The sequence below is a fragment of the Aulonocara sp. 'chitande type north' Nkhata Bay genome, linkage group LG4, assembly GCF_057382095.1.
Source record: "Aulonocara sp. 'chitande type north' Nkhata Bay isolate Kocher_YH1m ecotype deep benthic linkage group LG4, A_spYH_male_GT1.1, whole genome shotgun sequence".
NCBI lineage: Eukaryota > Metazoa > Chordata > Actinopteri > Cichliformes > Cichlidae > Aulonocara > Aulonocara sp. 'chitande type north' Nkhata Bay.
In genome coordinates, this window is record NC_141347.1 from 22,737,555 (window position 1) to 22,763,871 (window position 26,317).

Below are 26,317 nucleotides of genomic sequence, written 5' to 3' on the forward strand. Positions count from 1 at the left end.
AAACAAAATTACAAGAAACCTTGGCTCAGAGAGATCAGGTGGTCATACCAAACATTGACGTTCAAGCTCATTAGAACTGTGCAAACTCTGTTTTTGCCTCATACTCTATTTTTGCATTTCATGCATTTCTAATTTTCCTCTTAAAATATGAAGAGATGAGCAGTAAAGACTTTTGTACGTGATTATATATGCCTCAAAAGTATTAAGGTAAAACACATGCATATTATTTTTGGTTAACTCAGAATTACTCAGGCCTGTTGAGCCTCAGATTTTTGCTTGTAGATGCTCCTGCTAAATGATGATGTAAAAGATCAAACAAACAACAACATATTCACTTAACCGTTTCCGCTGTGAATATAAACGAGGAAAAGTTAGAGCTCATCATAGTAATTTTTAGCCATGATGTATTTATTTCTTCAAAATTAAAGTCTTTATTGGAATATAATCCAAAGCAGTTAAGTCATCTCATGACTGAACAAAAATAGCCATTTATCTTTAAAAAAACAAAACAAACAAACAAACAAAAGAACTAAGATGGTTCCAAAATGCACTGAACAGCTTTTAACAAAATATACATTGCAGGAAGTCTTACCTTGCAGCCACTAATTGACTTGTTAATAAATAAGATTGTGAACAAAAGTCTTTTTTTTTTTCCTTTTTACACATAACAATTTAGACTTTCCCGTATTTTGAACCAAAATTGATGAGAGAACCCTTAATTTTAAAGAAATTGTGAAGACCCGTGCCACAAACATTTGTCTAACAAGTTCTTGCAGAGCACCCTCTAAAATGAACACCCCCAAAAATCAAATCAAAGAAGTAAAACACCACGAGTAACAGAAGAAATAATAGTAGTACAATTATAATGACAGGATGTTGGTTTTTTATAAAGCAACACTGATAAAAGGAGATATTATAAAGGATCAGCTATCAACAATAAAATATACAGATTACATTCCTTCAGGGTTTTCAGAATAGTGGGAGCTCATGTGAGGAGGACGATTAACTGAGCTAGAGGGAGACAGTGAACCTCTTCTTGATAGAAGCAGAACAGAAAAAGCAAAATTATTGACAGGAGTAGTTCAACATTGGTAATTTCATGGTGTAAAAACTACGAGTCTCTACATAATGAGACGTATAGTGAGTATCCTCCTAATACTTTAGTCACATAGAGCTCAGGTCAGTGGTTTTATAATGTTGCTGTGTAGTTAAAGGAAACTTGCATCAAAGCCGCCGCTTCAGAAAACATTCAGCGCTTATCCATAGGCAGCATGTTCAGTTCCAAAATAAAAGTCTTAGTTATGGCTATATGGAAGCATGAAGCCAAGATTAGAATGTAGTGGATATAACGCGTCGAGTGCAGACCTGCAGACTGCCCAAAACAGTTCTGTAGGAGTCACTGTGGAGACATGACAACAAATTGAAGTGACATGCCTGGATATCATCTCAGGCAAAGGTGCAGTGGTCTTCATCCTGAAAATAGTACTCTGATGTGAAACATTAAAAAATAAAAGTTAAACAGAGATAAGAAGAAAAATCAGACAGATACGATGTGTGAAGAATTGGTGGAGATGAGTCTGTAACCCCGCCCCCCTCCTTATGTCAAGCATCCACCTTCTTGTCGAAGGTGTTGAGGAGGGACTGGTGGGTTTGTTGGCTCCCGCGAGCCTTGGTGCCCTCAGGGGTGGGGGCTGATTCAGTGCAAGAGGCCTTGAAAAGGGTAGCAGTGGGACTTAGCTTCTTCTGTGGTTCAAATTCTCCCAATCTTTAACAGTCTTCATCCAAACTTTCCTGTGATTCTTTCAAAATTACGCAAAAAACTACGTTCATGACTCAGTCTGAGCACAATGCTTTAAACAATCCACATCTTCTTTGCTTTTCATACAAAAACATCCACAAACTTCCTGCAGAGTCCCTTCAGTTTTACGGGTTTAAGTCAGTGAGAGCTATGTACAGATGGGGTGGTGCATCATATATAAGTGAGTATGGTTGTGGTGGTGGTTGGTTCAGTGAGGTCTAGGTTCTCCGTGGACTCTGAAGCGGTACAGGCAGGTGTATTCGGGGTGACCCCAGTTGGACAACACCCTCACTTCGATTATCTGGAACGTCTTGTCATTCTCCTCCTGAGGGGAAAAAAAGTGGAAGATTTCAGGAACTGCTGACAAACATTGAGGTGATTATTATTACTATTTTTACATTTCTAATCATGTTAAGAAGTGCCTCTAAAGTTACCATAACCGGGAAGATCTGCAGTGACTCCCCATCGTCCTGGTATGTGTAGTGTCCCAGCAGCTTTCCCTCTTCTTGGTACTCATCATCTAGACCCTGAACACAAACAAGCAGCCTGTGATCACCTGGGATGTTTGCTTTAGAGTAGAAGGTGTCTCATTACATGGTTTTCGTTGGTGTGTTTCTTACAAAGACGGTGAAGTTGCGTGGGGCGCTGGTGATGTTTCCAGTTGGGGAGAGGGTCTTGGGGATGTGCTCCACAGCAAAGGATGTGGGCAGGATCCTCAGGGACAGCCGGATCACCAGATAGCCCTGAGAGCCTTTAAACGCCCAGCAGTTTCCAGGATACACATCAGGCTAGTGGAGGAGTGAGAGAGACTGGCTTTTAGATCAGCAGATTCTATCTATTTACTGGTTATATTTGGTGCAACGCAACTTTATTCAGCTCATGGCGAGGCTCACCTGAATGACAACACGTGGAGACTGGGAGAAGTACCAGAGTGGCAGGCCAAACAGACTCATGAGGGCCGTCTTGGTTTCATAGGTCTCAGAGCAGCGGGTACTGAGGATGCTGCCACCTTAACACACACACACACACACACACACACAATCAGAAATTATACTAAACCGGAAGTTTTCGTTCTCAAGTCCACAAAAAAAAATCATTAATATTAAAATACACCATACACAGTGCTGTGAAAAACCTAAACCTTTCCAAACCTTGCTGTCAGTTCCTAACAGTTTTTCAGACAGCGTGGAGCTTATTGCAATAAAAATTGTACTTTTAAAAAAATGTCTTGCTACTTTGCTTTAAGGCAAACTAGTGGTGGCGGTAACAATTATTTCAGACATGTCTGAGCTCATTTATGGAACTGATCACAACTTAATATACTGGCATGTTGCAATCCTGGGTTAAAAAAAAAAAAAGGAGATGCCAGTCATGCACATTAAGGAGGCAATGTGTGGCGAGACAACAGGATGAATTTATTGCAGCAATCACCAGCAAACTGTGATGCTCTCTGCAAACTAGTTGCCCGGGGGAACTCTCCAACCACTGATGTTACGTGAACTTTAAATCTTTGCACAGTGTGTGAGCGACTCAGTCATGGCGATACCGCTTTTAACAGTTAGAACATCAACACAACACCAGGACTGCTTTTACTGATCGCCATTACTTCTATGCAACTAGAGCATTACAATTAAATAATGTGCATTTTTCTTCTATGAAAGTGTTACAATGTTTCAGTGCACACACACGCTGAAGTCACCGGCCCATATAGGTCAACACTCTGCTTAGTGGCACATTTCACAATGGAGATTTTGGCATTAATACCCTGGTGTCCTTGAGCTTGCTAATGCCTGCACTCGTATTGCATAAGAGACGTGTTGCAATTAAATATAATGTGATTTATGCAGCATTCAGATTTTACAGTGTACTTTACCTTGCAACCTAAAGTTTTTATAAGAGTAGTCATGTACCAAACATCAGTTTGTTGATACATTACTGCACAGACGTGAGTTATGTAATAACCAGCCTGATGAGCCGCACTGGCTTAGCTACTGACTTGTGTAAAGAATGGAAAGATTTCCTCCTTCTTACCTCCAGACTCCAGGGCATAGTCCACCTGGCCTGTCCGATCCTGGGAGTAGAGCTTCAGAGCATTCTGCACAATCAGCTTCACTTGCTAATAAGAAGCAGAGATAAAAATGACATGTGAGCCTAAAAAAACAAAACAAAAAAACCATTGCAAAGTAACAGTCTTCAAGACTGAGCTCAACTAGGATTATGTAAATGAAACTGATGATGCTGATGGTAAGTGTGCACACATTACCTCTTCTGTCAGTCCCTCGGCAGCAGAAGCGTGCCGGACAGTTCCGGTTACTGTCTGAACAATGCTCTTGGCTTTGGACTCAGCCTCAACCACCGTCTGGGTCCTGCTGACCTCCAGCTGCTGGGATATGTTTCTCAGGATGCTAAGCTCCAGTGAGGCCAGAGAAGCCTGCAGGTCAGGCGTGCTCACGTAGCGCTGGGACAGCCAGTGGATCAGAGACTCGGGCACCTTGCCCTGCTCCTCTCCGGAAGCACCAACACCAAAGAACAGAGCCTGCAACTCCTTACGCAGCTGAGAGGACACCTGGGCTGATATCTGGGAGCGGGACAGGGACAATTTTAAAAACTCATACAAGAGGATTCACAGAACAAGCAGGCTAAGCTTTTATTGTCTTACAAAGCCAAACAAAAGTCAATATTTGACTTACAGTGTCTTGCAGCGTGTCCAGCTGCTCACACCTGCCCTTGCATCCTGCAACGCCCTGCAGGTCCTGTCTGATTTTACTCAGCTCTACCTCAAGTCTCTGTACTTCTGTTAGCAGAGCGTCATGGTCCTCCTGCTTCACGCCCACACTGATCGGGAGACAGAAACTCAAAATGTAAACAGCACAAACAACAAAATAAAGGGAAAAAAGTGGACTGTAAGGTTTATTTATTCTCCTTTTTTTTCTTGTACCTCACAGGAGCCGTGTCTGCAGCTGAAGTGACAGCTTCTTTCTCTCTTTTCTTCTTCTCATGTTCATACTGCTGCTGCTTCTGCTGCACCTCCTGCCGCACACATATAAAACAGTTATGGAAGCAGTGAAGAAAATATAAAAACAGGAGGATTCGGTTAGCATATTTAAAAAACTGCAAGTGACAAGATACATACTGGATACTATTTTTTCAAGGAGGACATGTGATTTTGTCCTGTTGGCTTTCACAGTGAGAAAGTGCAAGTTTAAATATTTCACGTTGCACCACTGTTCCCTTTATACAGACTTAACACCAGGGCTGCATTCTTACCAGCTTGGCTGTCTAACCCATTTTTCCAACACTATACAAATATTATAGTATTTTAACTGTTTGGCACTTAGTGTTTAATGCTCTTTTATAAGTTCTCAGTGGCAAAGCAGCAAACCTGCAGTACATACCTCAGTCTTGGCAGACAGAGCTTTGAGCAGTAACTCTAAATCAGCCAGTCGTGCTGCCTGACTCTCTTGCTGTTGTTTTTGCAGCTCTGCACCCTGCAAAAAAATAAAATGAAAAAATGTAACTCTTGTAACTCTGTTCTTGAGCTTTCAGCACTAACTTGCGTTTTTGGCACTGTGTCATCCACCTACCTGCGCTCTCTGTGTGTTCTCCTGCTCCAGCTCTCCTCGCAGCACACCGATTCTCTGGTCCAGCAAGGAGGCCACCCACAGTCCTAGGCTGTCCCTGTCAGTCTGCGTATGGAGCTGCTCCCTCAGGGTGCTGTAGAGACCCAAAATGTTATCATGGCGCTGCTCCTGCTTCTGGTTACCCTGCTGGACTCGCTCCCAAAGCAGGGCTAGCTGACGCTCGACGCGTTCAAGACGCTCCATGTCCACACTGGAGACTGCCACAGGGGGAAGGACTGGCTGAGGAGGGAAATAAATCAATGAACATCAATCAGTGATTATAATCATGTTGTAGTGACATGTGTGTATGTATATATATATATATATATATATATATATATATATATATATATATTTATTCATTCTCCCTTACCGATACTTGTGAGACTGGGGTGGCTGGGGTCTGCTCCATGGGAGCCTCTGGTGCAGGGCCAGGTACAGAGGCAGGAACTGGTACCAAGTTTGACAAGAAGGTGAAGGGTGACGCAGGACGCCACTCTGTTAGGTTTATGGCTGGCAGGTAGGCAAACAGGGCAGCAGTGGACGGACCCCACAACCACAAAGCTGCACACAAATCACAGATAACACTGTTAAATCTTATTCAACACACTGATATGAGCCTAAACCCTACAGAGTCAACATATCAACATTGTGGATACAAAACAGTCTAAATTGTGGGTCATGTGTATAATACAAGGCATGAGATATTTGAATATTCACATTTATAAGTGAAGCTGCAAGACTACAGTGGCTAAATATTTCCTTCCCTCATTTACAGAAGCAGCAGTAAGCAAGCCCATCGTGATGACAATGTAAGGGCTAAGCCATGTACACTAAGGAGTATTTCAGCAAGTAAACAAAGGATTAATAAAATGTGCTTGTGATTTACCGTTATGTGAGTAGAGCTTGTGTGAGCAGAGCTCAACCACAGCACAGCCCTGAAAAGACTGACCTGAATCTGCTACTTGATTTGTCCCACACTCTGGGGATGCGTGCTGGTTATAACATCTACTGCCACACGATCACTTATTCTATATGTGCTCGCTAAATAGGTTAGATATTTGATAAGGCACTCACCAAGGAGAAGCAAAAGGGGCAAAAGTAACAACAGGAGCTTCCAGAGTTTGGGAAGGCATCTGAAACACAGAACATACATACATCAGAGCAACGCACAACTGACAGGAGGACATGTGGCATGAATGCAAAATCCCCAGGTAATAACTCAATATGTTCTCACAGCTCAGGAAATGTGGCTTTATGAGAACTGCAAATGTCTTACTCAGTGCAGTCACTACTGCTTGAAGATTATGAGCTGTGGTCACTCGATGGGAGTGAAAATAACAACATAATAACCTAACTTGGCTTTAGAGAGTTCATAGAGTTTGTTAACAGAACTTCCAGCACTTTCAATTAGATATGCAACGTGTATCTGCACTGCTGAGGAAAGCCTAGGATAAAGCTGTCACATACTTAATTGCTAGTGGAGGTCAGACCTGATCGTACTCACTATAATGATTCTCAGTTGAGCCTGACAGCTCTTTGTTTGACCAAACTGTGTACACAGCAGTTACAGGGCATCATTAGCATTTATCTGGTGTCTTGTTTCTGGCTGCATGATGAAAGTCCAGTGTTCACTCTCTTTTAACACCGTGTTTGGCCTCTACTACCTCCTGATGAAAATAAGTTCACCTTTAGCAGCTAAAATGCAGAAATCCATCCCATTATATTATTGCACAGTTTTATCTTAGAAAAATCAAATGTAGATATTTTAGTATTTTGAAAGCTGTTCAACAGATTAAATGTTAAACTCTGTTCTATTCCTTGCGAGATTCTGAAAGACAGCTGAGGAAGGACAACTCTTACCGGGTTAGAAAGAAGACGTTGAGCAGAGACATGAGAGACACCAGCTGGTACCATCCTGTTGCAAGAAACCACAGAAGTCCTTTGCCTGCCTTCACTGTTGAGAAAGAAAAATACAAAACACACAGAATGAGAGGGCAAGAAAGAAGTAGAGAATGAACATTTCTAAAAAGATGAAATAAAAACAAGAGCTACTGACCTGGAGCCGCCAGGAGCATCCAGAACAGTGAGAGCACCCTTTGTGCTGCCGTCCCTACACCTGAACCTAAAGCTTTGCCTGCTCTCATCACACAGTAACCTGGCTGGAGGAGGCAGTGACCTGCAAAACAGGGTAAAAGAGGGAAATGTTTAATTCACTAAACTCAGCTAAAGCAATAAACTGATCGAGCTGCAACTGAATGATCAAAACATACATGTTCCTGTAAATGTATACGGTGTGATCAACAATAAGAGAAGTGCTGGTTAACCTGCATAAACTAGGACGCTCCACAGTGCCCCCGCCAGTCGGCGGGACCTAGACGACTGTTTGAGGAGGACGGTGTGTGTCTCAGAGACCTGCTTCCCTTTACAGTCATCACCTGTGTAAGCCCAAATGATGGACAGCAGGCACGCAGAATGAACAGAAAAAAAGCATGTGTGAATGAAATCATACAAAAAAAAAAAAAAGAAACGCAGTCGGGCAAATTATCAAAGCAAAGCAAATTAAAATAAAGAAAATGAAAAACAAATTATATTATAATTTTTTAAAAAGCCATGAGCATGCATATTCTATATAACTCTGCAATGCATGAGATGCTGCACCATGCAAAGCTGCGTTTCCTGACTTAAAGGTCGTCTCTAATTATTTAAGAATTTATTCAGACTCAGAAGAACAACTGAAAATGGTATTTGTCATATTTGTTTCTTTTATTCTTAATTTTAAAGACCATTGTGAAATCCAGCAGCTACTTCACCTATTACTAGTCTAAAACAAGATGCTTTTCAACCAGTAATTTGCTTTATTTCTTGGACCATGGTCAGTCGTGTGACGTTTTTGTGTAAACTGATGGCTCGACATTAGTCTGAGGCACACATTTAAGACAAAGAAACATCTGCAGGTCACGTCGGTCAACGGGCTTCAGACCAGCTAAATCAGTTCACACAACCTTTGCTCGCTGATCTAGACACAGGTCACGCATATCATTAACTCTGTCAATCATGCTACGTGTGAGAAAATGAGCACATGCATGTGTGTGAGTGTGTGTGAGTGCCTGCTTACACAGGGAGCCATTGAGATTAAGATGTGACGCATCTTCAGTAACCAGATCCTTCACATTCATGCTTCCACAGTAGCTCGAGTGAGCTGCAATATACACACAGGGCATGTATTAGCAATATTATCAGTTGTGTGAGAAAGTTATGATGAAAAGGAAGGCGGAGTGTGAGGATGGCAAAATGCACGCCACTAATGTGACGATGAGGAGTCCTCGTGAAGGAAATGAAGAGCAGTAGATAGAAGAGTGAGGAGAAAACACATGTAGTGAAAAGGTCACAGTTGATAAAGTTCTGCAGCTGTGAAAAAAAACAGCTTAGATCAGCAGCAGAGTTGGAAATAAATTTTTTTTGCTAATTAAAACTTTTGATTGCACATTGATAAAGTGGCTGGAGTCAAAGAGCCTTGTTAGTTCTGCTTGACCAGCCACATACTCGACACTTGACAATCAGGCGATGGTTGTTTTGATTTTAATTTTGTGTTTAGTTTACTTCCTCCTTCAGAAACAGAAGCCAAAAGTGTGAAAGTGAAGGTTGAGACATAAACACATGAGGAAGAGATTCTTGAACGTCAAAAAAAATCTCCATTTGAGGCGCCTTTCTCCTTAAACAAACAAAACAGTAAGAGCTGAAGAAGGAAGGAAGTGATAAAAAAGAAATTATAACAGGAAAGTTTATTAACACAAGAGCAGGTGAAGATGTCAGGAGCTGCGACCTTTAACCTTTGCCCTTAGTAGTAACAGTGGGTACCTTGTCCTTCATATCCATTAGCCCCATGGCCCATCATCCTGTGGAGAGTGGTCTGCTTTAATAGCCACAGTTGGGATAAACTTGAGGACGTCGCTTGTCTCACCGAGTCCGAAAACGATGTCAAGGCACCTGGTGACACACCGGTCCGCATTCTTAGTGTTAGTCAAAAATGCACACACTCAACAAAAAGCTACAGATAAATATTGGTGATAAGACGAGGAAGAAGTGACATTAATGATAGAGGAGTTTCCCCAAAGATGCACTTGGATAAAAACAAAACAGGAAGCTATGGAAAGAGTCCAGCAAGAGGAAAAGGTAATAAGGTTACACATGAAACACAAAGAGAGTGAGACAGAGTGATGGTGACAGGGCTGGTGAGGTAGAAATCACGAGGTTTCAAATTAGCTGCACACATCTCTAAAAGCTCCTGGAGTCAGTTCTCTCTCAAGATCACCAAGAGTCTCACTCTAAGCGGCTCAGGAAGTTGGGACAAACGATGAGAGAGGAAAATGTGGAAATGACGGGAAAAGAATGAAGAACAAAAGAATGTCTCTTTTTGTGTACCTTTTCCTGTTTGGCTCTTGGCCCTTGAACCCAGCCAGACCACACTGTTGAAGAGCACAGTGACTAAGGACACTATGGGGGCCAAGGCTTGTTTGCTGTAGCGTATACACGTGTTAGACATGGAAGCCAGGACACCTGTAGAGAAACACCACTACTGATTACATTCTCATCATTTCACAACTTAGTGAAAACATGCATTTAACCTCCCAGCTCAGTTATCCAAGCAATAAAAACAATGGCTGCATTTAAGTATGACATTTCTCACCCGTCTTGTTCCTTCGACTCCTGTCTCTGCTGTAAATACTGGTGAAAGGTGATGATGTTGACGAGAGGGCATCGGTGGAAGGTTCGGCAGCTTGAAATGTTGACGACGATGATGACGATAATAATGACGATGCGGACTGTGTGACAAAGGAGTCCGTCTTCTGAGAGTGTACAGAGCAGTCTCTGCAAATGTAGCCATTGGAGAGCGCGGCGTGGGACTTTGACGTACTGGCATCGCCGTTGACACTTGATAAACTGTGGCTGGGAGTCTGCCCTGCAGGAGGAGAGCGTGTTCACATGTTTATGAATCATTCATTAACAAACACAAAGGAAACCATTAAACTACTAGCTACATATTCTTTTCCTGGTGTTAAAGTAGTTGACTGCACACAGCAACATTAAAAACCTACTGTAGCAGAATAAGGATTAAGATCTTTTACTCTCTCTTGCAAGATTGCATAAATCTGCAGTAAGTGTGCTGGAGTACACTGCTGTTAAGATACATTTTTTGGTATGGAGTTCTGGAAAAGTCCTCTTAAAACAAAAAACAGGTCTCTCCAGATTACAGGCTTTTGCGCCCCTCAGACTCAGTGATAGTCAACAGTGAATATCTGAAGCTTCCGCGAGCATTAATGATAATGTCTGAAAGTGATTTTACGTCAGATGTCTGAGTGGAAATGATCAGTCAGAGAGAAAGTTAGAAGCAACAGAATGTCTCCTGTTATTCTCTCGCACAGTAAGCGGCCTCCATCTGGCTGCTTTAGCTCGCTGAACGATAGAAAGGAAGTTAGAAATGTGCCTCACTCTGTGAGAGACGTTTTTGTAGAAAAATGAAATTTGAAACGATACCATCCACAGATCTGTGTGCAGCTGCTTTTGAGGGAGTTTCAGGGGATCTCAGGTGCCCACGTGGAGCAGGTAAACATGTTCACATTCAAAAATAAAACTGATACTCAAATGTCTGAATTAAGTAAAAAATTTAATAAAACAAACAAACAAAAAACCCTGCAATTACCCAAACATAAATATTTGTTTTATATATTCTCATTTGTGTTGTAATAACATATCTTTTACTTGACTGAACATTTTGCTTTACCATTACTCTGCCTCATTTTCTCAACCAACTCAGCAGTTTCACTTCATCCTGTCATATCTCCACTCCTGAGCAATTATTCTGGGTATGCAAGATTATCTAATATAGGGTCAACAAAGAGCAGTTACCCAAGATAAGCCTCAAATTCTTTTTGATAGAGTCTTTAGGAACTAAAAAAAAAAAAAAAACATCTGTCATTTTATTTTTTCAGAGAGGAAGTTCAGTTGTATATTCTGCCCTGTGGAATCAAATAAAATGCTTAATTAAAGGAGATTTTTCAGAAGTATTCTCTTTCACGATTGAGTCTTTATTGTTATGTAGCTATTTATTCCAACTTACCCCAGTGTCCATCCACACAAGTTGTTGTTGTGGTGGTAGTGACAGTGCGTTGCCTCAGATGGGGCTGCTCCACGATGGCTGTGATCTGAGCAGCATCAGACGCTGTGCTGCTTTGCTGCAAGCTGCTGCTGCTGTTAATGGGGGTACTAGCAGCTGAGAAGGCGAGGGTTTTCCTTGGTGTGGCGGCCTGGCTCAGGGATAAAGACAGGGAGTTGGAACTGGACTGTTGCTTTCTGCTCCGCAGCGTCCTGTGTTAGCAGAGAGGGGAAACAGAGCTGTGAGTTTGGTAATTGCGTGGGAATAAAGAAGTCAAAAAGTGCTGCAGAACAAAATAAAACTATAAATACCCAGCAATAATCACAAGAGACATACAATAGAAAATTAAAACACAGCTAACAGCAATACAAAACTGCATTAGAAAACAAATTAAATACAGATAATAAAAATTACGTGATAAGAAAAGTCCACAGAATCAGCTTAATGTAGATGGAGTGGCAGACTATTCTGAAGCTAAGCCATGAGACACAAATCAGTCTGTGTTGGTATTCAGAATGACCAAACGTAAATAAACAACATAAATAAAGCCACGATCGCCACGCTCAAGAGTTGTGTGTTCGTCTTGTAATCGGAAGGTTGCCGGTTCGAGCCCCAGCTCGGACAGTCTCGGTCGTTGTGTCCTTGGACAAGACACTTCACCTACCGCCTACTGGTGTTGGCCAGAGGGGCCGATGGCGCGATATGGCAGCCTCGCCTCTGTCAGTCTGCCCCAGGGCAGCTGTGGCTACAACTGTAGCTGCCTTCACCAGTGTGTGAATGTGAGAGTGAATGAATAGTGGTATTGTAAAGTGCTTTGAGGGGTCCCGAAAAGCGCTATATAAATGCAATCCATTATTATTATTAAAATTCTTCTTTTACTCTTTGGTAAGTTAAATGTTAGAGTCAAAGAGGAAAAGTGCCCATTGCTGGTCTCACCGTGTCTCTCTCCTGGTGCTGGTGTAGCTGCTGCTGCTGCTGCTGCTGCTGTGGTGGTTCTGGGAGTAATCAGCCAGGTTCTCGTTTCCATAGTGACTGGCACTGGTCTGGAGACGCAGGCTCCGTCGTGACATCCTGGGCGACTCGTACACAGGAGCTATCTGGTGCTCTTTCTCAAACTCTAACGCTGCTGTTGAATAGCTGGAGCTGAGAGTGAGAGCGGACAGAGAAAAGCAGGAAGAACAGAAAGAGCGGGAATGTTAGAAAATTGGGAAGGAAAACAAAACTGCTCTGTGAAAGAAGGCACTGCATGACAGTTAATTACAAAGAGGGCATTTCTTTTATCCACTGCATGGGAATCCTTTTGGAGACAAACAAGCCTCGAGAGTGCCTTTATGCTTCAAATCAATACTGAATGGGGATATCCTGCCTTTTTACTCATGTCTGTCCCTCAGTTAGTCAACTTAGAGACACTTTTTTTAAAAAAGAAAAAACAAACCCAGTCCTTTTTACAGAGCTGTGATGCTTTTGTTCCCTGCAACTGGCAGAGCTCCTGACAGGAAGTGACTCACTCACCACGGAGAAAGAAATATAAGAACAGGCACAGAGTGTCTCTGAAAGTAAAATTAGACAAACAAACCCAGTAAACATCCAAAGTATGCGAGAAGGCTAAACACGAGACTCTTACTCCCCTCCCTGTAAAACCAACTGAAAGTCAGAACACACTATGAATGTTGTTTGCCGTGCTTCGCTGTGACTCACGGGGCCACACCCACCTGGAAGAGTAGGCACTAAGCCAGGACAACATTCAAACAGCTGCAGACTACACTGGAACACTATGGAACTTGCTAATGCCTCTGGGCTGGTGCGAAAAGAAAATGCCTTAAAGTACAACTGTTCCATCTTTCTCTGTAATAGTAGAGGCACTAATGCTTTACAAGCACCACAAACATGACTGTAGGGTCTGAATGACTCATCAAGGAACTCGATTATAACAAAACCCTCAGTGCAAAGTTTTTGCTACATCTAAAGAAGCGCTGGTGTACTGGACTGGACTCATTTCAAGGCTTTAATAACAATATTTTTAAAATTTGCATTAACATAAAATATTATACTTGTGATTATTTGTTTAGGCATTTAAGAAAATGTTTCCTTCTAAAAAAATCTAATTTTAATATGACACACAAATGAAATGAAAGTTTTTTTTTTGACAGAATGTACAGTATTCAAAAGTTGTCTCTTTTAAATATTTATTATTGCTGATTAATGAGACAAAAGCATTTTATTTCTCCTTTAATTTATGAAATAATCAATTAAATATTTGATTACAGCACGATCTGTAAAGTCTGTCCACAAGTGGGGAGGGTGGAGCTCTGGACTGAGCCTCTCAATGGAGGACGGGGAATAAACTTCCTGTTACACTTCAACAAGGAAACTCTGTAAATGTGTAAACACGAGTTTTATGGCCTGTCCATATCTCTTGCAGAGCACACGCGGCATATGATTTCAGAGGAGACTGACCAAGCCAGCAGTATGTGCATGCATTTGTGCACGTTTATATCTTATGCAGGTTGCTCTGTGTCCCTCCCTCAGTCTCTAAAACCCAGAGGATTACACACTCCCACTGAGAGCCAATTAAGTGCTTTTGTCCTCACTCTGCCTCTCGCCTGCTGATCCAACTGGCCCTTCTTTGAACACATGACCACCGGGGCAGTATCCTGCTGATCTGAAATTAACCTATCTTCTAATGCAAAGCATATACCCAGGATTGGTAGCAAGGAGAGGTTTCTGTAAAACACCAAAAAGTAAAAAAAATGTTACAAATCTTTCAAAGCAAAATAGATTTTAAAATGCTATAATGAGCACTGTCATTAGTGCACTAATTAGTAGGAGGCAAGAGTAAAATTTGAGTAAAATCCAAACTAGAATCAAAAGTTGGAAACATTTTTGTCTCGAATCATTGTCCACTTATGCCTACAGCACTGATATCCCTGAATAAGCATCTGTGCTGTGAAAATGACCAAACAACAGACCCAACAGAGCTTCAGTAGAGACTATAAGGACTCTGCTGGACACTGTCTAAACAAAGGCCTGAGAAAATAGTGCGTACCGTAACACAGGCAGGCTAAATATCAAAATAACAATCAGTTTTCCATCACACCTGCACCTCTTTTTATCTTATTCAAATTTTAAATTTAAATATTGGGAAACAGCTGCGTGGCAGTCGAGCATTTGCCTTTCCAAATCAACTGCGAGTCCCAAACTCTGACAATTCTCTTTTTTTAAAGTGATCCAAAAATGACCGAAAGGAGTTAATCCAGTGATTCCGGTCCACAGCGAGAATGTCTGAATGCCACACTTCAACAGCTGCAACATGGAGTGGATAAAATGTAATAACTGTTGCTTCCAGGTTACATTCTTATCAAAACACAACTTCATTCCTATTTATACAAGAACTCACGCACACACAGAAGTGTGTTTTTCATACCAAAGCATAATGATTCAGGTTTGATTAGTAACGTTTCTGTGGGGTGTGGAAGCAAGTGTTACAGGGCAGATCAGGGTGTGTGCACGAGGAAACTGTCTGCATAGACTACAGCCAGGTAGAAGCTTCCTAATAACCTTCTGTTCTACCTGGAAACCCCATGTGGGCATATTTTAACAGAACAAACACCATTTGGGTTTTTATAAAAACAAAGCTTTTACCTCCAAACAGAGCTGGTTACCACCCCCTCCTTTAGCAAATTTAAAAAAAGTTTAAAAACAAGCGATTCGTTTCATCGGGTATCCAAATTCATTAATGTGCCGCTCTCTCCCAGGCGGCTTCCACGGCCCACATCCGTGACAAAAATAGAGATGGACACAGCAAAGAAGACAAAGATGAAGAGCCATGCAGTACATTACAGAGAGAAGACACTTCCATCCTGACATTCAGCTTCCTGGAATCTCTCCTTACATAAGACTAAAGCTTTATCTTCCCACACTCAGTGGGCGCAGCCAAACTTTCTTACAGCGCACAACTGCACATCCAATCTGATCAGACTGGAATCTACATTTAACCAGCTTAAGTTTGCCTTGTTGTTACTTTGGACATTTGTTATGCAGTCGAGCCGTTTATATTTGTTATAGATTACTAAAGCTCAGCCTTCAATCAAGTAAAAATCACAAAATATATATTTTATGTCATGACATTCATTCATCCGGGTGTAAATGTAGCTGGGTGAGTCTGTTTACTATGCATGATCAGTGCAAGGAACTTACAGCTCATACAGGAAGCATTCGTCCATGGGACGAAAGACAGGTCTCCACTGATCCCACTTAATAAAATAATCAACTGAAACAGAAAACCAATTGTTTTTTTAGGGTTTTTGTTTTCTTTTATGACAGTGCAGAAATCGCAGAAGCTGCCAAAATAACTCAGGAAATTGTCACTTCTGGTTTCATCTTCATCTATCCAGTGATATATGATCCCGCCACACCAACAGAAAAAAAGTTACTCCTGTGACATCACCACAGGTGAGTCTACACCCCCCAGTGCTAGAATTTGTTTCCCATCTCTAAATAGCCTCCCACATGAAGCCTGCTTTGCGTAGTGTATGCAAAAGTATGAAATCTCATCATACAAAATACAAAAGGAGACACTTTGTTGACACCAAGCAAATAAAATGAGCATATCCATTCAGTTATTATAAAAATAATAATTCCGAATACTGGAATGAATACATAAAGTCATTTTTGTGATCAAGCATCATGCATTCACATACAGCAAGTAAATGTCTGTAAGTAAATGTGGCCATCTTCACTACTAAAGAAGTTATGAGGGCTCAGAAATGCTGGCAGCAAATAAAAAATGACATAAATAAAACCCCAAAACGTATAAACCCATTAAAAGCCCCATGTCACTTGGCTCATGTGAACCCAGCCCAATTTTTACTCTTTAAGTGTGCGTGTGTGTGTGTGTGTGTGTGTGTGTGTGTGTGTGGGGGGGGGGGGGGGGGGGGGGGGGGGGAGAGATATGTGCATTCACATCATTTATGTTAATGAGAGTGTGGGGAGTGAGTTGGAGGGTGGGGTGGGCTGCTTTTAACTATGTAAGGCACTTTGTGCTACATTTTTTGTATGAAAAGTGCTTTATAAATAAAGATTGATTGATGTTCTCCAAGGGCCTTTAATCTGGAAAATATTGATACCATCAAAGTCAAATTTTGCATGGTTTCATTAAAAACACTAAAAACTTATTGCACAAAAAAGAAAAAAAAAAAAAAGATCAGCTGGGAGGCACTAATTAGTTTTTTCCCTTCGTTTTTCATTAACCTTGTTTAAAGTCCAGCAATGAATGATTTAGCCCACCTTGTTTAAGGGACATATGTGAACAGATGTAAGCTAAGGGCTAAAAGTTGTATTATACTGTAACGTTTGTCTAGTTCCTTTATCACTTTTTAACTTCTTTATAGTTTTTTTGAGCCTTTATAGGAACGGTTAGCTTGTAAGACATTAAAACTAGGGCTGGGCCATATTATACCGTTCACGGTAATACCGGTATAATGTTAGGCAACGATAGGAAAATGAAATATCGCGATAGAATGGGAGTAAAACGCGCATGCGCAGTGCCTTTGTTTTCATACGCACATGGCCGATTGTTGAGTGAAACAGATGAACCAGAATTGGTTTGTAAAAATGGTGCAACTTCCGTGATGTGGAACTGGTTTGGTGTTTGTCCGTCAGATACACAACAAAGCACATTTTTTTGCAGAACATGCAAGCGGCCGTTGTCATTGTCATATTTGTCGTACTAAGATGCTCTTAAATCTGGGAGTAATCTGGGTCCTAAACTCCGTATCCTTCAGGTCAAACAACACTGCAGCATCACTTAGAGTTAAAAACTGTCTAAATTCTTTCATCTTTAATAAAACGATCAGCATTGCTGCTTTACCAGGTGTAACTATAAAGTTTAACTTCCAGGCATCCATGAAAACAAAAGTTATTACATTTAACGGAGTTAGAAGTTAGCAGGAAGCTAGCGGAAGTTAGCTCGCTAGTTTCGCTAGTTACCTAAGCATGATATTGCACGTTCTGACTGAGAGATTTCTGAAAAAAATCAAACGTACAGCTCTGCTATCACTTCCAACATAAATGAAGACAGGAAACTAAACAGCAGTGACGTTTGTAGGGTTACTGAAGTTGGGCTAGCTGGTATATAATGATGTGCTACGTGATCGCTAGCGATACAGCTATGTTAGCATAACATAAACAGTGAAGCTGGAGGACGAACACTAACACTTTTCCACTTATAAAAGTTAACGTGAAGGTTCTTCATGGTTAGAGACAAATGCAATCGCATGGCAGGATGCTGTAAACGGACCAAACTTCAGTCAGGAGAACAACTGAGATAATCCATCCACAATACGAGGTTAGTCATTAATATACTGCAACAACATGGGAATAGAACAGCTGCCAGAGAATTCAACATTAATGAATCAATGGTACAGAAGTGGAGGAAGCAAGAAGAATGAGTTTAATAAAGTTTGATTTATCTGACTGCTTTGTTTCGCTTAATGTGCCTTATAATCCCGTGCACCTTATGGTCCGAAAAATGCGTACTGCACACTGCAGTTTAATGTTGCAAAGCACCTATTTTTAACTTCAGTGGATATTATATATGGTTATGCTCAGGATATGTCAGCCCATTTCTACTGGAAATGCCTTTTGGTTAAACTTTCAGCAAGGAATTTGCATTTGCACTGTTACATTTTTATAAAGCTTTAATGTACATAAAAACCAGCTTCTTGTTTAAGTGAAAATAAATGGAAGGTTGTCTTTTTGCGCTAGTAATGTTGTGGAGTTGTATTTTGTCTCGCATCAATTATATCGTCGGTCATATCGTTACCGCAAATTTTCAAATATATATCGTGATAAATATTTTTGGCCATATCGCCCTGCTCTAATTAAAACTATAAAAATGTAACAGTTGTAGTTTTTTAAAAGTAAAAGAAAAATGTCATTTTTACCAATGGCATTCAGACCTCAAAGATATCTCAGTTTCATCTGCAGGAGAAAATGTGAACACAGCATAAAAGAGATCAAAGCAATTGTGATAAGTGCAGAAAAAAAAAAAACAGTTAAACACAGCAGGAAGTCAGCTGAAGTCTGCTGCAATATGTCCAGTTAGTAAGAACCCTGCCCCATGATGGCTACCATTTGCACCCTCTGTCTAACACTAACACACACACACACACACACACACACACACACACACACACACACACACACACACACACACACACACAAATCTTCAACAGAGGTTATAAAAACCATTTGGGTTGTAAATCTCAGTGTGGAAACCACAGTTGTGGCTGCAATGCTTTGTCAAAAGCTTGCCAGGAGGTTTATACACCAACACACACGCACAATAATAAGAGGGGCATGCTGACCTGATTTAAACTTTCAGAAAAATGAAAAGTCCTAGTTAAAGTCGTCCAAACAAATATTTTGTTAGTTGCCCAGTGCACACCTGAATGTCTTAAGTACTGTCCTACCACGTAAAAGAACCATTTACATAGAACATCACTTTCGAAAGGAAAAAGGTGGATTCAGACATCAGATTTTCTAATTGAATTTGTCCAATTTCCATCCGCAATCTCATAAATCAAAATTTCTTTGGCTGGCACTTTAATCTAATCACAGCTAAACATTACATCTCTTGTAAACAACACAAAATGTGTTATATGGGAATGCTGCAAGCCCAAGAAAATTGAACCTACTGCAAGTTCTACTACTGAATGTTCATGGGTTATTAGATTGGTGCCAACAGCAAACTATTTTAGAGACTTGGGATGCAGTTATTTGGCTGACGCTCGTTTCTATTTCGTTTCCATTATTCAAATCTCCTCCCTGTGATATTACAGGATTGTGTTGATTGTGTTTAAATTGTATTCCTCTCAGTTTTTTCAGTTGGAAATTCAGTTGTGCGAGCCTTCGAAAGTCTGTGGGGAGAATATGAAATCAGAGCACAATTGTAGCCCCCTCTGTCTTCCTGTTTTGTTCAACTGAGCCCTTTAAGTGCCAAGGCCTATAGTTACCAGAATCCAGGATCTGAGAGTCTTCAAATTTCCATCCAAATATGTTTGGGTGGGTTGGATTTGGCACTGAGATTAGGATCATTTGAGCCCACCCACAGACAGTACCTCCCTCTGCCCTGCTGTGTGGTGTCCTTTTCCTATCCGTGCTATAACACCACAGTGTGCCAATTTATGTTGCTGTTGCTGCCACAGAGACCGTCCTAAACAAATCTCTGGCTGGAGAGAGACTCATCAGAAGCAGAAGCTAGATATTTACCACGTCCACAGACAGATGCTGTGATGCAAAAACACAATACAGGCCAGAAACAGAAGTGCTTCTTTTATGCAGAATCAAATTCATCACGCACTTAAGATTTAAGGTTCAAATTTCTACTTTTATTCGTTTAAAGAAACAGAAATGTTTGGATAACACTCACAAGAAAAGAGGAAAGCTAACTCTTAAACTCTTAAAAATCCAGCTGCTGTCATTTACTTGGCACTTGTGCAGCAGTGCATGTAGTTAAAAAAAAAACAAAAAAAAACAGACCACATGTCAAAACAACTGCAGCAGCACGGTGAGCAACAACTGTCCAGCTTACTCTCAGTGCACTCAGCCCCACCCTATTCATGTTGTATTCCTGAACCTGGTCTTGCAGAGCATGACTAGCAGGCACAAATCTGATGAGAAAATGTGCTTTGTATGTTCTTGCAGATTTATGTTTGCATCAATTTGCTTAACCAAATTAATAATAATAAAAAAAATCTGTTTAAATCTGTATTTAAAAAAATGTTTCCATGGCTAGAAGGCTGAGTTTCTATCTGTTATTGTCACATTTATTTATTTATTTTTCATCGCTTATGTGTAGCTAATGTTTGCAGATAGCACTATATAGTATCAGAGTACTCAATCAAGCCTGCTGCTTACGGTTTACACACTTCAACCATCACTTGATGGAGAAAAAGCCCCCAAACAGAAGCCCCAGCCCTACTGACCTACTTCCACTTCTATAAAATATGGAGGGTCTCTAAGAGTCAACACTTACAAACACACCTGCTTTCAGTGCATTTTTCTGGAGGTGGTGCAACTAAATTCTCAGTCACAGCCTGTAAAGTGCTATTGTTCTTGTTTGCCATTTATCAAGTCAAAAGGCTGAAAAATGTGCAAAAAAAATCTATGATGTTAAACCTTCAAGCTTAGAATATGCAGTTATCTGAAAAGGCTTCAGAAATAACAAAGAGGACTGAGTCTACATCACTATTCCTGGGCTAGTCACATAAATATCACCCAACTCTAAACAATATTTCAAGAGAAGACATAACACAAAGTCTGTGGTGTTTTGTACTTCAGCCTTGTTCACACATGCAAAAGCTGTTTTTTTTAAGCTTACCTTTACCTTTTTCCCTCTTCTCAACAGTTTTAGGACACTGAATATGGACCTTTTAAAAAGTCCTTCAGCTGTGGTTTTGGTTTGCTGTGTCACTCCTAACAGCATGCTCTAAGCTTCAATTGTATTTTTGCCTTTTTATATGGATGGAGGGTTTTTCTGTTTGTTTTTTGAACAAATGTTTGTTTACATTTTTTAATATTGATGACAGCAGGAAAACCCTGGTTAAACTCTCCAGGAAGTTGATTCTGATCATCTAAAACAGTGTCAAAAAGAATGGAACCAATTTTCTGAGGTATCATAATCAGGATTACGGAGCATGAATCAAAGTATCCTGATTTAGAACATAAAAGAAAAGACTATTGAGAAGTCTCTTTTTACTGGACTGAGGCTCACTCTACATTGTAGCAGCTGTGTAGGCACTGGGGAATTCCCCAACTTAAACCTTGTCTGGTGATAAATTAGATTTGCACGAGCATTTCTCTCATTGGGAGCACATACAGTATTACTCAGACTGCTGGGTCCATGTTGTAACAGTCTCTTCCTGGTCTCTAGCACTATCAACTGCTACAAAACTTGTCTCTGCTCTTTTGAGTTTTGACAACAGATGGGCCAACGGTTTCTGTCACCTGACCCTGTCCCTCTCTGTGCTATTCTCTTGCATTCACTGTAGACCATGCACACTCAAACACACACACACACACACACATTGAACACATGAGGGGCTATTTGCAAGCGCCAACATTTAGTGCCTCTGAGCTGCAGTAGACACAGGCTAATAAAAACAACAGTTCAGTCAACTAGCTAGTCAAGCAGCATAAACTGTTAGCCTAATCCTGAGATCACGGGCACGGCTTTGACTGGGAGGTTCATTAATAGCTCCCCAGCTGACTGCATTCAAAGGAACATGATTAGCGTGTTTGAGCCCTTCAAGTCTACCTTGCAGACTTGGGTGAGGAGTCAAACAAGCTTTTGTACATTCTTCTTATTTGGCCTCAGTCTAGAGACTGTGACTCATGAGACTTATTACTAGGAAAGGATTTCACACAACTTGAAAACACACCCTGTGTGCCACAATCCTGACCTGAAATCTGAAGAATGTTAATATTTTGTCATTTTCATTATAATACAGCATCAGAGATTACTTGCTACTCTAAAAGCTTAACGTAAAAAACATCTAGTCAGCCAACTACCGCTGTCCATAAATACCAATCCCACCTGCTGACACATCAAATACATAATGAAAACAACACAACTTAGTGTGACACACATTTACTGAAGCTGCTGTTGACTTTGTCTTGCTGGCTGGGAAAGAGCACATGGATCTGCTTAGTGCACTTCTCACCATGTGATTTGCATTTCTGCAAGAGAAGCTGTAAACCAAATGAGGGGTCTTTGTTCGAACTTGACTTTTTACAAGACTCTCTCATACTCTCATATTCAATTGAGAAGCTCCTAAAAGTCATGCAATCACTCTCCCATTGCCTAAAGCGAGGAAAGGCACAATGAAGTTACAATTTCTTGCTCTGCAAATGCTCCTCTGTTCTGAAAGCAATGAGTCGTAGATTCCTCCACATACCTTACTGATGTAATGTCAACCACGCCCAAGCCAGGATGACTGACAAGAAACAAGGTGTGGAAGAGGACCATGATGGGAGAGGCTGGTGTTACATGCATGCACACGTATGGACAGCATCCTCTCCGACAATAAATTCAAAACACCACGACTTCTTCTCTGTTCTTCTAAAAATCATTGAAAAGTTTTAAACTGCCACGCTGATTTTGCAATATAGCGAAAAGTGCGTACAGACAAGACAATATATTTCTGCGCAAGGCTTCTCAACTGCTCACCAAGCACGAAATGCACAACTGAACTGTGAGGCTGACTCATCAAAACCACAACCAGATGATATTTTTACAGCCACAGATTTACTAAAACCTCAAGTTCAAGCACAGAAATGTACTGAGGAGCAAATACACTTAACAATCTCATGCTGTTCTTATAAATGAAGGCATTTCTATTTTAAATGAAAAGCAAATCATGTGCATATTCTCAACTTTCAAACAGCTGAGGGACAGATGGATATTTTCAGTAAGGAAATAAAATCGGATAAAATGCAAGTCATAACCAAGTAGACAGAAAAATTATTACATGAGAATTAGAGTTTGACTTCAAGCATATTCTGTTCATGGACTAGAGCAAACAGAAGAGAGAGTATTTGGACAACTCTGATTAAAATGCACCAGTAGGATCTCAGCAGCCACAAATGACATGCAAGGTGTGAATGAAATGCTGTGGGCCTGAATGTTTGATGCTGCAGCAAGAGTACCGCAGCGAGTCTACGGCAGCGCAGCGCTGAAGTCTCACCTGAGAGAGTAAGTATAGCCGGTGTTCTCTGGAGCACACTGTGGTGGCGTGTATGTGTGCAGCTGGGAAAAATCCATGTTCAGACTTCTTTGTTTAGACTGCAAGAGTTAGGATTCAAGGCAAAGGACTATTTTAGCCAAGGACAACAAGAACAGACCAACTTCACAGACACACAAAACAAAATGCAAAACGCTTTGTTCAGTTTGTCTCTGGCAGAAATGATGAGCTCGAGTTGCGCCACAGCTTAACTGCATTTCGAGTACAGATTCAGAACTGCATCTACATTTTATAAAATAACACAGCACTAGCAAATTTCCTGCCTCTTCCCAAATCAATTCAAGCTCCATTCACTGGGCTGTTCTCCAAGAAAACACAACCGCCAGTAAGTGCTGTGCTGCACAGCCATGTGCGGGCAAGACCCTAATGAGAGCTGCTGGACATTCCTTTTCCTCTGAAAAACAATACTACTGTGTTTCTGCCTGTGGTTGAGAGTTGGCCAACCTCTTCCTCCATGCTGGCTCACGCTGGTAGATGACAGAAGCTACGGACACCAGTGAAGCTGTAGCGAATGACTCGTCTCTTCTCCTCCGGACACAAAGAAAACAAGCAGCTGATCGAAAAGGCTGGTAGAGACAGGCCAAAGAATGACGATCCTCTTCCCCTTTGTAATAGGAGGACTCCTCACCAGCACAGCTACAGCTACAGTGAGCACTTGAGTAAGCTGAGTATTATGAAACCCAGTAAAACACAAAGGGGTGGGGCTGATTTATAAGGCAATGGGCGGGAAGTCTAAAGCCAAACAGCTGGTCTTCTTAGTGAAACCTGCATTGTGTGAACTGCTGAACAAATACTTCGTTCCACATGCTCACAGTTGAAAGTTTCTCAGGTTAACCAAGGTAAGATTAATGCATTCCAACACAGCAGTTCTGCAAATATTCCTACTTTGGTGAACAGTTTGAAGAGTGAGATTTTGGCTCAAATGGATCACTTCCACGACCTCACCACACAAAGCTACATGCAGAGTATAAGGTGCCTCAGACAGCTTTAAATGAGATAACTGATGCAATAACAGTGTCCGATTGGAGGTTTCTGGCCACAACAGAGCAACTATTCTAGATGGCATTCTGTGCATGTGGCAGTCTGACTCAAACTTCTGTTCAACAACTCAAAGACAGAGCAGCAGAATAAAACAGATGGCCATTACTGAAAACCCAGCACCAAACTCTCAACACCATAATCTTAATCATGATTTCAAATCCACATCCAAGTCTCCAAGCCGAAAAGCGGGATAAAAGGAAACAAATTCCCAAAAGCCAAGGGGACTACTTAAATTCAGCCAGGATTAGTTTTGGGTTGTTGTTTTTTTTCTTTCTTTCCTTTTTTGCAACATGTCAGCACTGCGCTGAATCATGACGCAGGCGCTGAATGTGGACACTCCGAAATTAAATAATAATCTCCCCTACGGTGCATTAATCCACCAAGAGACAAGCTGAACAGTAACAAGAGAAACAAACACATGCAACACAGTGACACCTTTACACCTTTCCCACAGTACTATCGCACATCTCCCTTTTTATTTTTTTGCTGCCTCCTTTACGCAAACTGTGTGCGACGAACAGCGCAAACAGCTGAGTCCTGTGACTGCTCCAGCTACTGTCAAAACACAGTAATACACTAACACTGTTTACAGCACATGTGTACTCCTGTTCTAACTGTATTGCGCTCAGGCCCGATGACATATCAGCCCCCTTACATTCGTGCTAAATTTAGAAGCTGGATGTATTTAGACAGCGCCGTCACTGACTTACAGGCTTGTGCAACGACGCGCTAATCACACTGCTCATCGTGCAGGTCAACTTGAGATTTATCTGTAAAAACAACACGCATTTACTGATCACTACTAACCACTGAGAACGCGTCTAACGTTTGATACTGTCGCAGATGTAATAAAACGACCGTAGAAAATCAGGCCTAAAATTGCGCACACTGTCAAAACTGTTGGCAAAGGAGCGCAGCGAAGATCCGAATTTAAAAAAAAAAAAATGCAAACACACTGTCACTAAAAACAGTTTCTACATTAATATGATTTTCAAAGCAGCTGGTCAACTTGCCCGCGTTGTTAGGCTCCATTTATGCTGTTATTCTTTAAGAGCGTAATCCAAATGAGTAAGATCCACACAGTACTATCAGGGAACATGCGCAAACTTCTGCCAGCATCCCGACGCGCGGAACCCCCAAAAGGCTTATTTATGACTGCGGATCCACAAATCCTTCAACGCTATTTTCTCACAGAAATACGCCAAAGTTTACAAGTGGCGAGAGACTGCTGTGCTAGTGCACAACAAGCAGATTTCCAAAATGGCTTCCCGGGCGTAACAAAGCCAGAAGGATCGCTGCTGAGCTGATCCTCCCACTCCCAGACCATCCATTGTCGGCCAGAGCGCACACTTTAAATCTATTGGAGGAAAAGCGGCGTTGCAACGGCATCTGCTGAGCCACTGCTCGGTGTTCCGTGCACTGACGGAGATCACGCTTTTGTTTCAACTAGAAATCCCTGCATGACACCTGCCGCTTAAAGGAAGCTCGATCCATTCATGACAGCGCTGCTGAGGCTCTCTTTATAATAATTTAGTAATATGAAATATTAAATAAGAAAAATAAGACTCGCTCATTTTCACTGACCTCCATATAAGTTATTGTTTAACATTTTATTCCACCACTTGTATTTTTTGCTCCATGTGAAAGGTGAAAGAGTGGAGATGAGCAGGTGACAAGGGGGGGGGGGGGGAATAGCCAATCCTGACGAGGCTGGTGAAGGAAGTGAGAAAATGCGGATCTTAACGATTATATTTAAAAGCACCAGACTTTTGAGAAGCCCCGTCTTTTTTTATGCACCATTAACAAACTTGTGAAGGGAAAGGGAAACGCTGGCACTTGCTGCTGTGCTGTTACTACAAACCCTCTAAAGCAGGATTACACCAAAGTTATTAAGGTG

At 41.3% G+C, this 26,317-nt stretch overlaps 1 protein-coding gene across 10 annotated transcripts in view; it reads right to left on the reverse strand.

The window, feature by feature from the left end:
• Window positions 1-386: 386 nt before the first annotated feature.
• Window positions 387-26,317, reverse strand: part of sun1b (Sad1 and UNC84 domain containing 1b) — a 28,574-nt gene continuing 2,643 nt past the window's right edge. The window contains exons 1-23 of one of the 10 annotated variants that reach the window (XM_086289190.1): window positions 25,434-25,753; window positions 23,323-23,420; window positions 12,512-12,718; window positions 11,540-11,787; window positions 10,109-10,381; window positions 9,844-9,978; window positions 9,280-9,408; window positions 8,537-8,620; window positions 7,746-7,856; window positions 7,478-7,597; window positions 7,282-7,375; window positions 6,496-6,554; window positions 5,792-5,982; window positions 5,383-5,658; window positions 5,194-5,286; window positions 4,737-4,828; window positions 4,489-4,633; window positions 4,062-4,376; window positions 3,830-3,914; window positions 2,692-2,807; window positions 2,419-2,586; window positions 2,233-2,325; window positions 387-2,123 (exon numbers count right to left, since the gene is read on the reverse strand). In XM_086289190.1, coding sequence (XP_086145316.1) covers window positions 2,007-2,123; window positions 2,233-2,325; window positions 2,419-2,586; window positions 2,692-2,807; window positions 3,830-3,914; window positions 4,062-4,376; window positions 4,489-4,633; window positions 4,737-4,828; window positions 5,194-5,286; window positions 5,383-5,658; window positions 5,792-5,982; window positions 6,496-6,554; window positions 7,282-7,375; window positions 7,478-7,597; window positions 7,746-7,856; window positions 8,537-8,620; window positions 9,280-9,408; window positions 9,844-9,978; window positions 10,109-10,381; window positions 11,540-11,787; window positions 12,512-12,718; window positions 23,323-23,399 — 3,228 coding nt within the window. In that variant the 5' untranslated portion in view covers window positions 23,400-23,420; window positions 25,434-25,753 and the 3' untranslated portion in view covers window positions 387-2,006. Of the gene's footprint in view, window positions 2,124-2,232; window positions 2,326-2,418; window positions 2,587-2,691; window positions 2,808-3,829; window positions 3,915-4,061; window positions 4,377-4,488; window positions 4,634-4,736; window positions 4,829-5,193; window positions 5,287-5,382; window positions 5,659-5,791; window positions 5,983-6,495; window positions 6,555-7,281; window positions 7,376-7,477; window positions 7,598-7,745; window positions 7,857-8,536; window positions 8,621-9,279; window positions 9,409-9,843; window positions 9,979-10,108; window positions 10,382-11,539; window positions 11,788-12,511; window positions 12,719-15,217; window positions 15,835-23,322; window positions 23,421-23,823; window positions 25,399-25,433; window positions 25,754-26,317 lie in introns of those variants that run through there. The other 9 variants (XM_086289189.1, XM_086289191.1, XM_086289192.1 and 6 more) reach the window with 9 other exon arrangements.